This window comes from Trichosurus vulpecula, chromosome 1 (genome assembly GCF_011100635.1).
Source record: "Trichosurus vulpecula isolate mTriVul1 chromosome 1, mTriVul1.pri, whole genome shotgun sequence".
Classification (NCBI taxonomy): Eukaryota; Metazoa; Chordata; class Mammalia; order Diprotodontia; family Phalangeridae; genus Trichosurus; species Trichosurus vulpecula.
In genome coordinates, this window is record NC_050573.1 from 75,434,076 (window position 1) to 75,447,951 (window position 13,876).

A 13,876-nucleotide genomic window follows, 5' to 3' on the forward strand; every position below is an offset into this window, starting at 1 on the left:
TACTATGTGCCAGGCACTTTCAGTGCTTTACAAATATTATCACAGCTGGGAAGTTCCCAACTAAGAAACTATAGACACCCCAACCTCCGTAGAGAGTAGAGGGTGAGCGGAAGGCAGGCCCTAGGTGGATGCGGAATAGCCTTGAGTTCCCTCCCTTGGAGGCGATGAAGCTGGCCTATATAATCCCTCATCTGTATTCTCAGCAGACAAGTTCTGGGACCCAACTGATGATGCTGGGCCTTCATAATGGACTGAAGAGTTAGGCAGAGCTGAGTTCAAATAAGGTCTTAGATACTTACTAGCTGTGTGACCTTAAGCTAGTCACTTGATTTCTGTTTGCCTCAGTTTCCTAAACTCCAAAATAGGGATAATAACAGACCCCTTACCTCCTCCTGGGGTCGTTGTAAGGATCGAATGAGATAATACTTGTAAAGCACTTAGTACAGTGCCTAGCACATAGTAGGCGCTATATAAATGGAAATATGTTGGAGATTGGAGTGTGATTTCTCAGTCTGCCTGGAATTTATAGATAAAGAGGCAAGACAATGAAGATCTGGAATGAGGAGACCTAGGTTGGTTTGAATCCTGGCTCTGCTATTTACCACCCGTATGACCCTGAGTAAGTCACTTATCTTCTCTGCTGCTTAAGAGGTTGGTAAAGTCACTTCCGAGCTCTAAAGAGAGACATTTTCTATCTTCCATAGATCTTACATCCTAGGCTAGCATCCCTCTCTCTCCCAACATCCTGTTAGGCAACCTCCTCCAACACCTGTGAGTTGATAATGTACCCTGAGGATAGAGCCTTGTTTTGGGTCTGAGGAGATGATGGTGCAGTGGATAGAGCACTGGGCTTGGAATTAGGAAGTCTCATCTTCACGAGTTCAAATCCAGCCTCAGACACTTACTAGCCATGTGACCCTGGGCAAGTCACTTAACACTGCTTGCCTCAGTTTCCTCATCTGTAAAATGAGCTGGATCTTTGCCTCGAAAATCCCAAATGAGATCAAAAAGAGCTGGACGTGACTGAAAAATGACTGAACATATGAAAAAAAAAAAGCTTACTTTAGATGCAAGATCAGTTACTCCTCAATTGCCCACCCCAAATGGTCTTTCAGACAGTTACCACATCCTGCTCTGGCCTTGGGCTACTGAATTGCCTAAATAATTTTCCAGTGATTGTGAACTGTGCCCTGTGTCTGCCCAAAAAGCTAGTCCTTCCTGGTTTTTCTAGCTGTTGGACGGTCTGGCAGCCATATTCATTCAACAAGCACCTTGACCTACTATGTGCGAAATGCTAGAACTAGAGTAAAAAAGGCTACAGTCTCTGTCCTCAAAAGACTTGCAATAGAGTTTCGTTCAGAGGTACCCCAGAGGGAGAGTGAAGGAGAAATGTCTCCCCCCAAAAAATCTTTGCATTCCTTAATGTACCCCATGGCTCCTGGAAATCACGAAGACACCCATGAAGCCAGCCAGATAATGAATCTGCCCTTTATCCAGCAAAGGAGGGATGGTGATTTTTAAGTTTAGCATTAGTCTGGAGTAAAAGGAACCCCCAGGTTCTTGGAATATTCGATCACCTTTAGCTAGTAGACAGAGGTCCCCTTGACTGTGGGTTAGAAGTGGGTTGTCTACACGGTACACTTGAGGCTCTGTTTGCTCAGAGGTGATTCAGCGTGGGAAGAACCCTTACCACGCACTCACAAAAAGATCCAGGAATATGTGCCTGGGGATGAGCAGGCGGGCGGACTTGCCCTTCCAACTCTTCTCCTGCTTCACTTCTTCTAAACCTGCTCTTTGTCCTTGCCACTATCTCCTCACTCCCCAGTAACTCCTGTTCTCCTAATATATCCCCTCTGCTCTGGCCCCGCTTTCATTGCTCCATAGTGTAAATTACATAATTAACCAATTGAATTATGCACAGCCAATCCTGGGCCGCCCCCTCCATCTGCCTTCCCTGCTCCTGGTTCTGTGCTGCCAAAAGCTGCTGGAAAGAGTCGTGCATCCATGCTAACTGGATCCACTACAAAGTCATGTTTTCCTCATCTCAAATGGGCCCTTTCAGCTGCACGACTGTCTTGTTTTTCTTAGATTCTTTATCATGCTTCCCACAATGGCTAGTTCAACACACACACACACACACACACACACACACACCCTCACAGCAGGTGACCTTGTCTCCTCCAGGCTGCTGTCCATGGTGAACTTCCTCACCTTCTCTACTCCACAGCTCATTCTCTTACCCATTCATTCCCTTTTCCTTTGATTTGGTGAGAGAGAGAGACAGAGACTGAGAGACACACACAGAGAGGAGAGAGACAGAGAGAGAGAGACAAAGACAGAAACAGAAACACAGAGGGAGAGGGAAAAGGAGAGGAAGAGGGAGAGAAACAGAGAGAGAGACAGAGAGAGAACAGAGACAGAGAGACAAAGACAGAAACAGAGGGAGACACAGAAGAAGAGGGAGAGACAGACAGACATCTAGAGAGAGACACAGAGAGAATGGATAAGCTACCAGAAAAGATAGGATGGATGGGATCATGAATACAAGAGCTGGCTTTAGCAAGAAAGGGGCTCTCTCTCTCTGTCTCTCTCTCTCTCTCTGTCTCTCTCTCTCTCTCTCTCTCTCTCTCTCTCTCTCTCTCTTTTCTCTGTCTCTCTGTCTCTGTCTCTGTCTCTGTCTCTCTCTCTCTCTCTCTCTCTCTTTCTCTCTCTCTCTCTCTCTCTCTCTCTCTCTCTCTCTCTCTCTCTCTCTCTCTCTCTCTCTCTTTCTCCCCCTCTTCCCCCCTACCTCTCATCTCTCCCTATCTACTACTAAAAACTTCTTACTGCCTACAGACGTGCTCAGGTCTATCCCATCTTAAAAAAAATTTACTTTCTCCAACCTTCCTATTCTCCTAACATATCACTAATATTAAAATCAGGCTAATATTCAATATCTCTTCTCTAAATTCCCAATCATCCATACCTATTGTTTTCACATCCTTACCAGCTTCTCATTTCTCTACCCCCTTGTAATCTGGCTTCCAAGCCCACTACTGTGCTAAAACTGCTCTGTCAAAAATTACCCAAAATTTCTGAATTGCTAAATCCAATGGCCTTTTCTAATTCCTTATCCCTGCTTGAATACTCTGCCACTTTTAACCATTGTCATTGTTCAAACCCCTCGTACTCTGCCCTCTCTTGGTTTCTTTGACATTGACTTTGTATCCGGCAGCTTCTTAATATTTTGTGCTGCGCTCATCAGTTTCTGGTCACCTGGGCATGAGTGTTCCCCAAAACTTTGTCCTAGGTCTTTTCCTATTCTTTCTCTACATTTTCTTCCTTGATGATCTGAACTTTTCTGTGGGTTCAATCATATCTTGACACAGGTGATTCTCAAATCTGTTTATTTGTCCCTAATCTCTCTCCTGATCTCCAGACCCATATTACCAACTTACCTAGACCTTCAGTGTAGCCATTTCATAAATATTTGTTGATTGACCTCAAACTCAGCATGTCCAAAATGAAATTCATTGTCTTTTGCCCTAACCCCACCTCTTTCCAAACATCCTTGTTTCTGCTTAGGGCACTACCTGAGGATTCATAATCTGAAAAGTTCTGGAATCTTCCCCTTTTTTCTCCCCCAGCACATCCAGTCAATCATCAACAAGCATTTAATCAGTGCTTACTGAGTGCCAGGCACAAGACTGGGGGCTGGGGATAACCCCCCCCCACAAAAATACCCCAAACCTTCAAAGATCTTACACACTAATGGAGGAGCCTGCATGTAAATAAATAGGTACAGACAAGATACATACAGGGTAGAAGGAATGTACTCTTAGAGGGAAATCCTCTGTGTCTAGGACTACTGAAAAAGCCTCCTACAGAAAGTGGGGTTTGGGCTGAGTATTGGAAGAGGCCAGTCAAAAGGCAGGGGCAAGAAGGAGGCAGAGCATTTCAGGCATGGGGAATGACAGCCAGCACAGAAGCACAGAGATAGGAGATGAAGAGTCCCATACAAGGAGCAGCATGTAAGTTGGTATCACCATTCTGTTGAATGCATAGAAGTCAGTAAATATGAGAAATCTGGAAAGGTAGAAGGGAACCAGGTCATAAAGAGTCTTAAAAGCCAAGCAGAGGATTTTATATTTGATGCCGAAAAGTCATAGGAAGCCATTGATGTTTATCAAACAAGAGGGTGACATAGTCAGACCTACGCTTTAGGAAAATCTCTTTGGCGGCTGAATGGAGGACTGGGGAGATACTTGAGGCAAGGTGACCAATTTGAAGGCTATTGCAGTAGTATAGGATGGAGATGATGGGAGCTTGAGTTAGGGTCCTGGCTGTGTGAATGAAAAGAAGGAAATCACACAAGAGATGTGGTAAGGATTTAAAATGACAAGATCTATTGGATATATGGGGTGAGGGAGAATGAGGAATCGAAGAGGAAACTGAGGTTCCGAACCTATGAGACTAGGAATATGGTGATGCCATCAATAGTAATAGGATGGTTCAGAAGAGGGGAAAGTTTTGGGGGAAAGATAATAATTCCTAGGGGCAGCAAGGGGGCGCAATAGATAGAGCATCAGCCCTAGAGTCAAAGGATCTGAGGTCAAATGTGGCCTCAGACACTTACTAGCTGTGTGACCCTGGGCAAGTCACTTAACCCTGATTATGAAATGAAGGAAGGAAGGAAGGAAAGAAAGAAAAAGAAAGAAAGAAAGAAAATAAGTTCTGTTTTGAATATATTGGGTTTCAAATGCCATAGGACATCAAATTCTAGGGCAGTTAGGTGGCACAGTGGATAGCACACTGGGCATGAAGTCAGAAAGACTCATCTTCATGAGTTCAAATCTAGCCTCAGACACTTACTAGCTGTGTGATCCTGGATAAGTCACTCAATCAGTGTTCTCATCTGTAAAATGATCTGGAGAAGGAAATGGCAAACCACTCTAGTGTGTTTGCCAAAGAAAACCCCAAATGGGGTCATGAAGAGTCAGGCACAACTGAAAAATGACTCTACAACAACAAACAACAAAGACATCCAATTCTAAATGTATAATCAGGAGTTAAAGGTGCTGGATTGGGGATTGAAGGAGACACTAGGCCTAGATATACAGATCTGGGAATCATCTACTTAGAGATGATAGCTTAGCCCATGGGAGTTGGTGAGATCGCCAAGGGAGGGAGAAGAAGACCCAGGAAAAGCCTTGGGGGATAGACACAGGGTGGTGAGATGACAAAGGTCAGTTGCCAAATCTCATCAGTTCTACCATGGCAACATCTCTTCTATCATGAGACCACCACCCTATTTCAAACCTCTGTGACCTCTTACCTGGATTATTTAAATAGCCTCCTAATTGCTTCTGGTGTTTTCTCCTCTTCAGTTCACCCTCCACACAGCTGCCAAAATAATCTTCTAGCCTGACTATGCCACTCCTCTCTTCAAAAACCCTTGAGGATTTCCTATTGCCTCTAGAATAAAATAAAAACTCCTCAGCCTGGCATTTTAAGCCACCCCCAATCTGGCACCAATATACCTTTCCAGCCTTATTCCATTTTTAACTTCTGCTCCCCACCCCCATTAGAGTCTATATTCCAGTCTAACTAGACTATTAGCCGTTGCTCTGAGCTTCCTAGACTGCCTCCTGATATTTGCCCACATTAATGCCTGGAATACGCTCCCTCCTCACTGCCTTGGAATCCTCATTCTCTTCCTTCAGGCACAAGGTTCTCTTTCCCTGATTCCCCAGAATGTTAGCATTCTCAATCTTTCCTCAAATTACATCATGTTTACTTCCGATGTGCCCTAAAGTAGGATGTAAGATTCCTGAGGACAGGGACTGCTTCATTCTTGTCTTCATCCCCAGCATCCAACACAGTGACTGATGTACAGTGGACACTTAATAGATTTTTGCGGGATTGACTTTAAATTTGGATGCAGTTGTATCTCTCTAAAGTCGATTGGAACTGGAAAATTCCATTGAGAGAGGCCCATTGCCACTCCTGTAGAGAATGCAGATTGCTCAATCAGGTTAGGAAGTCTGGTTCCAAGGGGGTCAGCTCCCTTGGGGATGTTTAGCTTAGAAAAGAAAAGACCTGTGGGGGGAAGGAGGGGGGCATGGTAACTGTCTTCAGATATTCAAAGGGTTGTCAAGTGATTAGATTTGTTCTGGCTGATCCCAGAGGGCAGAACTAGGAATGATGGGTAGAAGTTCCAGAGAGGCAGATTTAGGTTTAAGGTAAGAAAAAAAGTCTCCCACTAATGGTTCTATCCAGAATTGGAATGGGCTGTCTGGTGTGGCAGGGCAGGGAGAGGGGAGCATTGTGGATCCTTCCATCCCACCCACCCCCACCCTCCACTGGACATCATCAGTTTCAAGCTTGAAAACCATTTGTTGGGGCAGCTAGGTGGCACAGTGAGTAGAATACCGGCCCTGGAGTCAGGAGGACCTGAGTTCAAATCCGGCCTCAGACACTTGACACACTTACTAGTTGTGTGACCTTGGACAAGTCACTTAACCCCAATTGCCTTGCCTTCCCCCGTCCTAAAAAAAGAAAGAAGAAAAGAAAACCATTTGTCAGGTTTGTTCCAGAGAGTCACACCCACTTGGGTATGGCTTGGAGTAGTAGCTGACCTCCTCCTTTCCTCCATTCGGACGAACCATATTAATAAACCAGGCCAGAAAAGAGGAAACCCTCTACCTCCCAGGAGCCAGGGCACCCAGCTTTGGCAAGACCTGGGAGAGGGGTCCTAGAGCTGAGGGTCTTTCCTTTTGACCTCATGTCCTTGATCCTCGGGTGCTTCTGCCAGGGAGTTCAAACAGTGCAGAATGGCAGTGCCATGATTCTCAGCCAGAGAGGCCCCATGCAGAGGGAAAGGCGAGCCCCATCAGCCAAAGATCGGCTGACTCTCCTCCATCTCCTTGTTGTAGCTGACAAGGAGTGTCCTGGTCTGGCTGTTTCCTAGGTGGTAACTTTGCTTCCTTATCATAAAGAGCTGTGTCTGGCTAAGGAAGGTGCATTGGAGTAGCATGATGACTACCAGTGGGCTTTGTTCTGTCCATTTCTTTCTTTCTTTTTGTTTTCTGTTTTACGAATAAGGGGCTGCATGGAGGCTGAAGATGGATTAAAAGTCCAAAACGTCTCTTTATGTATGTATTTTTTTAATGTCTTTTTTACGCCCCCTTTTCCAACTTCCTTCTCTCTGAGTCTGTCCAGCTGGTGACCCCCCAGGGAAGGCCAGCAGCAGTGAAACTTTACCTGGCTTGCCCTTCCCTCTCAATCTCCCCCTCCCCCAGAGAGAGCTCCATCCATGCCCCTGTGGACCCGTGGGCTCCCTCCTTGTGTCTTTGTGAGAGCTCTGTGCGCTGTATGCCATGCATGGACCAGTGAGCTTCCTCCCCTGCGTTCCTGCATGGGGAGCTGTGAGCACTGCATGCCCTGGCCTATGGGGCTATTATGGACCAGTGGGGCTCTCTCCTTGGGTCTCTGTGTGGGGAGTCATGGCACTGCATGCCACTGGGAGGAGCCCTGTATACATGGGGGTGGGGAAAGGTGGGGTTTACTCCCCATGCATGTGGGGCTGGCTATATTTTGACTTTGGGGATTCAGAGACCTGAGGGGCAGGAAACCAGGAAGGAGGAGGGAGGAAAGTCTTTGACAGCCAGGCACCACCTGCTCATTGGCCACTCCAGGCAGAGGCCAGGGCAGATCCCAGCTGGGGAGATTTGGGGGTCAGGTTTTAGAATAGGGTTGTTAGCGATCACCAGTCCATGCTAGAGTCAGAGGTCAGGGCCCAAGGCCTCTGCCCAGGGTTTGTGAATGGGGAACATGTGTGCCCTTTAGGATGAACAAGAGGAGGAAGAGGCGGCCAACCAGAAGCTTGCCTTACAAAAAGCAAAGGAAGTGGCAGAAGTGAGTCCTCTGTCTGCAGCCAACATGTCAATAGCCATGTAAGTGCCACCCATCCAGGGGAACTTTGTCCAGAGGTCCAGGGACCCAGGGCCTGGCTGTCTCCATCCCCCTGGGCTGGAGCATGCACAAGGCTGCCCAGAATCCCTCTGTCTCAACAGGAGGATTAGAGAGGACGGCTTCCCATGGCTGACCCCTTATTGTCAAGCAAGCAAACCCATTTTGTCTTTAATACTGACTATCTCTTAGGGGGTTGGGGGACCCTTTGCCTGTATGTGGAGAAGGGAGCAGCCAGACAAGCCTTTGTGTCCCTTTGTGTGAGGATTTTCCCCAACAGGGCAGAGATGACTGGGAGAAACAGTGTTCCCAGAGGGCAGGAGCTTTGAACCAGGGTGGATGCCAAGGGAGGTGGGAGAATCTCTTTATTTAAAGAATTTTAAGAGCAGGAGAGACTCCTGTCCAACCGGGCTAAGACTGCTGCCTTCCTGTTCAGAATCAGGGGGATGGCTGAATGTCTTCTCATTTCATACTCCCATGGTTCCACTCCAGGAAAGAACAGCAGAAAAACCAAAAATCCTCCAAGTCAGTGTGGGAGCAGAGGACCAGCGAGATGCGGAAACAGAACCTGCTGGCTAGCCGGGAGGCTCTGTACAACGAGCTGGGTCCTGAGGAGAGGTGGAAAGTCTCCTACGGCCGACACATGAGGCCCGACATTAAGACTCACCTGGACAGACCCCTGGTGGTGGACCCACAGGAAAACCGCAACAACAACACAAACAAGAGTAGGCCTAGTGACCCCTCCATGGATCAGCGTCTCAGCCAGCAGCGTGCTGAAGACTTCCTCAGGAAACAGGCCCGTTATTACGACAGGACACGTGGAGGCTATGAACGGGCTGACTCAGGGGGTCTGGAACCTCGGAGGCAGAGGAGCAGCAGCAAAGAGGCTGACCTGAACCACGAAGGGTCCTATGGGAGGGAACCAGAGTTTCAAACCAAGGAGCGTGAGGGGAACCAGGATCGTGGCTTTCGGGAGGGAGAGCCAGATCGAAACAAACCAGGGGACCCTCATCGGAGGCATCAGCATCGGCAGGGGGGCAGCAAAGAAAGCCGGAGTGGCTCTCCTCGGACGGGTGAGGGTGATCGGGAGCCTCGGAGACACCGGGCCCATCGGCGGCCAGGTGAGGAAGGCACTGAAGACGGCAACAAGTCAGAGCGGCGGTATCGCCACCGAGAAGGGAGCCGGCCCAGCCGAGGAGGCGATGGAGAGAATGAGCCTCCAGATGGGGACCGGCGGCGGAGACACCGCCATGCTGCTCAGTCTACATATGACAGTGACCTCAAGAGAGAAGATAAGGAGAGGAGGCATCGGCGGAGGAAGTAAGTAAAGGAAACTCCAGAGATGGGGTGGGATGGGGAATAACATGGCCATTACCAAAGATCATCTCTTAAGTAGCTAATTGGGCCTCATGCTGACTGTACCCAGGAAATGCCCAGTGATCTCTAGGATCGTCCAGACCAAAAGAGGGATAAGGTTTTTACCATCTTCTTGCTATTTTTGCTCTGGTGGTGTCCATGTAAGCGATTTCTGCATCAATTTAGTCTCTCTCTTTTAATTTTTTCTGTATTATTATGTGTATGTGTGTGTGTTTAACTGTTCTAATGTTAACAGTGAGATCGGCTGCTTCTCCCCAACCACTGGAGAAGCCAGTCAGCAAGGTGGCCCTGCCTCTCTGCATGTCCGTCTTGCTGTTGGTCTGTCCAGAACACCTGAGCCATTTGGCCTTTGGGTGGCCTGGGTAATAAGATCAAGTGTGCACAGGGGACACCTTTCCCAACAGGCCAGGATAAGACTTCCTGGGTGTTCAGTCCTCCGCTATGTTTCTCTTTCTCCCAGAAAAGGGCAACGAGGCATTTTCCTTGCCCATTGCTCATTGCTGTTTGAAGAAGACATCCCCCCCTTTTATTCACTCCCATGAATCTCCCTTGGATACTCACTACCTATTTCCAGAAAGGAGCAAAGGACCTCCTGGTATGGCCCCAAGTTTCCATTTTTAGGTTAAGATGGGCTGTGTAGAGGTTAGGCATTGCTCAGCTTGGAGAGCCCCTGCCCCCACCATCACCACTGGTCATCAGCCTGACCTTTGGTATGACTCACAGTGAGCCACTCCTCCACCCCATGGGGTAACTGACACTGGGCACCTTCACTCCTCCTAGTTGAAGCCCTGAGTGTAGACCATGCATGGGACTTGGGGGAGAGTATAGACAGAGATAGGGTGGAGTTTGGCTAATGGTGTATGAGGAGTTTCACCTGGAAGTCAGTAAATTCTCTAAGTAAGACTAGTTAATTCCAAAGTAGATTTGAGGCACGTTTTTGGAGAGATGGGTATTAAACAGGAACGCCAAGAACATAATGTGTCATAATTTAAAATCAGAGAAAACAGCTGTTTAAACCAGCTAGGAAGAGGAGCCCTGGGCTGGCTACAGGATTTATTTTTCAAAGATCAGACGTGATGACAAGATTTCAGTTACCCCTTGGAATGTCCAGTGAAGCCACAACTGATCACCATAGCAAAAGTTTTATCCTAAGGTTGAGATTTTTTTTTTTCTTTTTGGACCACTGACTTATAGAAAAAAAAATCTATTTATAGTCATAGGTCACAGAATATTAGTTGTTCCACCTTTCAGATTCTTAAAGATGGCTGTCATGTTTCCCCTAAATCTTCTTTTCTCCAAGCTAAGCATCCCCACTTGCCTGAACCAATGCTAATAGTACATACTTTGAAGACCCTTTTCTATCCTGCTCACTTGTCAGCCTATCAGTGTCTTTATCCAAAGAGGCAACAAGGTAGTGGAGTAGATAGAGTACCAGGCCTTCGGTCAGGAAGACCTGAGCTCGAACTTCGCTTCAGACACTTACTAGCCGTGTAAACGTGGGGAGGTCACTTAATCTCTGCCTCAGTTTTCTCAACTGTAAAGGGGGCATGATAATAGCACCCACCTTGCAGAGTCGTTGTGAGCATCAAATGGGATTATAAAGTGCTTAGCACAGTGCCTGGCACACCATAGGCACTTAATAAATGCTAGCTGTTCTAGTAAGTATTCAATTCAGAGCACAGAACTGAATACAATACTCCATATACAGTCTGACCAGGGCAGAGTGCTATGAAACTCTCACCTCCCCTCCCCGCTCCTCCCCCACTCCACTCTCTTTTTCTGGACATTATGCCTTTCTTAATGAAGAATAAGATAATATTACATAGCTTTTTCTGGATTTCATATTGAACTTGAAGTCCACTGAAACCCCCAGATCTTTTTCCAAATGAATTGCTATCTAGTCACTCCTCCATCTTGTATTCAGGAAGTTGATTTCCTGGACCCCCAGTTTGAGACTTTCCATTTATCCTTGGTAAATTTCATCTTATTATAGTACCTCTAATATTCTAGCCTTTATATATTCCTTTGAATCTTGACTCTGTCATCCAGCATGGTAGCTGTCTTTCTGAGCTTTTTGTCATCCACAGACTGGATAAACATGTTGTCTATGCCTTTATCGTCGAGTAATTGATAAAAATAAAAATAAATTATTTAATAGCACAGAACCTAAGACAGAAGGATGGCCTCCAAATTGGAGGCCATGGCCAGTCTTTTCAATGATAGCCAGTTGTGGGGGCTTGTCTCCAACCTTTATCTTCAGACTCCAATCCACCTCCCTCCCCTATACAGGCTTCACATTTCCCTTTTTCCGAACAAGGTTTTAGCTCCTTAGGTTAGTTATAATCAGCCACTACTAGGCACCCATAGCTGCATTTTCACAGATGCCCCTGGGATAATCCATTCCCCTTCCAGTATACCCAACCTTTGCCCTCCAGATCACTTCATGGCTACAGAAGGCGTGCCTGGGCAGGTGGGTTCTGCGCTCTGGGGCAGTGACAGGTAGGAAAAAAATCCTGCCTCCCCCACCTTTTGGAGTGGGACACAGTGAGTCCCATAGAATTAGCAAGCATGGATATATCAATGCAGATCTCATTACATTGTCTTTTCCCCAAACTGACCCCTCTTTCTTAGAGCCACCCAGGTTTTTAACCTCAGAGTCATCTTAACTCCTGACTGTCCCTCCCCTCATATCCAGTCGGGTATCATGCCTTAATGTTTCTGCCTCCACATCTCTGACATACATGTATTCCCCTCTTCTCCAGGCCTGTGGCCAACCAACATGGTTCAGGGCCTCCTCGCCTCTCCCCTGCACTGCTACAACAGCCTCCTCATTGGTTTCCCCACTTCTGGTTCTCTCATGTCTCCAATCTATCCTTGGCACAGATGCCAAAGTTATATTTCAACAGCGCAAGTCCAACCAGGCAGCTCCCCTACTCCGGAAACTCCAGTGGCTCCCTATGGACTCCAAGATCAGAATTATTTCACTTTTTTCTTATCCTTTTGAAATGTCTAATTCTTTTGTATAAGTTTTATAATACACATAATTATGAGTACAGTAGCATGCATATGTAATTTATAAATAAATAAATCCATATGCATTAGGGTTACATGTCCACAAATTTTTATTGATAGGGTTCCATGATCAAAAAAGTTTGGAGACCCTTGCGCTAGAGAACTTCCAAACTAACATTAAACCACTACTCAGGGGCAGGTAGGTGGTGCAGTGGATGGAACACTGGACCTGGAGTTAGGAGGATCCGAGTTCAAATCCAGCCTCAGACTAGCTGTGTGACCCTGGACAAGTTACAACCCCAGCTGCCTACACACACACACACACACACACACACACACCCACTATTAATAGGCAGCTAGGTGTCACAGTAGATGGCTTTGGATTATTAGCCAGACCATCCTGCATATGACAACATTGGCATAGCATTTAACAAAGGCTCTCACTCTCTTCTGGAGGAAAAGATGGAGAGGTAGGGGCTAGATGATAGGACTTAGATAATTATTAATAGCTAGCATTGATATAATGGCTTAAGGTTGATAAAGTGCATAGCCATCCTTTTATCCTCACAACAGCCCTGGGAATTAGGTGCTAGTTATTCCCATTTTTGCAGTCGAGGAAACTGAATCAGACAGAAGTTTAAGTGACTTGCCCAAGGTCACTCATCTAGTAAGTGTCTGAGGCTAGATTTGGACTCAGGTCTTCCTGATCCTGGTGCCAGATAATCGAAGACCCCCTTAGGATTTCTAAATCATGCCCCTGTGCCAGGCTTATGGTTTGTTTTCCAAACTCCTCTTTTACTTTCTCTCTCTGTCCAGGTGATCTGATACCGATAACAACTGGTCTACATGCCCATAAAATATTGCTCTTCCTTCTTCTGCTATTATTTTCCATCCAAATGTTTTCCACCATGATTCCTAGGATAAGAAGTGAAAGGAAACTTTATTTCTTTTTTTTTTTTTGGAGGGGAGAAGACCAGGCAATTAGGGATAAGTGACTTGCCCAAGGTCACATCTAGTAAGTGTGTCAAGAGTCTGAGGTCGGATTTGAACTCAGGTCCTCCTGACTCCAGGGCCAGTGCTCTACTCACTGCACCACCTAACTACCCTAGAAACTTTCTTTCTATTAAGGATGGGGTAGTTGGTTTGTATTTGAAAGTACTGTATAGCCTTATACCTATCTGAATTTTAAAATTAAAAATAATTAAAAATTAAAAATAATTTTAAAAAATTTTAAATGGATGTTACAAAGTGATTTTACATGTAATTGGGGGAAAATAAAATATACACATTTTTAAAAAGACACAGGGAGAAGAAAGGATGCCAAAAGAGAGTGGCTTTCATGGTGTAACATCCTTGTCTTCTGGCCTTTTAGGATGCTGAAGGATTTTACTACTGAGTGGCTTTTTCACACCTATAGGAAAAGCTGTCCCCATCCCTGCCTTAACCCTTTTTGGAAGCACTGTGTGCCTCGACTTTTGGGGGGGTTCTGTCAGAAGATGAGGATGTTACACCATGAAAAATATATAAGGAATTTGTG

At 46.2% G+C, this 13,876-nt stretch overlaps 1 protein-coding gene across 2 annotated transcripts in view; it reads left to right on the top strand.

Annotated features, from left to right (window-relative positions):
* The window catches only part of CACNA1A (calcium voltage-gated channel subunit alpha1 A), a 255,770-nt gene that overhangs the window by 161,938 nt on the left and 79,956 nt on the right, over positions 1-13,876 (top strand). For both annotated transcript variants that reach the window (XM_036755983.1, XM_036755973.1), the window contains exons 18-19: positions 7,828-7,934; positions 8,443-9,270. In XM_036755983.1, coding sequence (XP_036611878.1) covers positions 7,828-7,934; positions 8,443-9,270 — 935 coding nt within the window. The remainder of the gene's footprint in view (positions 1-7,827; positions 7,935-8,442; positions 9,271-13,876) is intronic.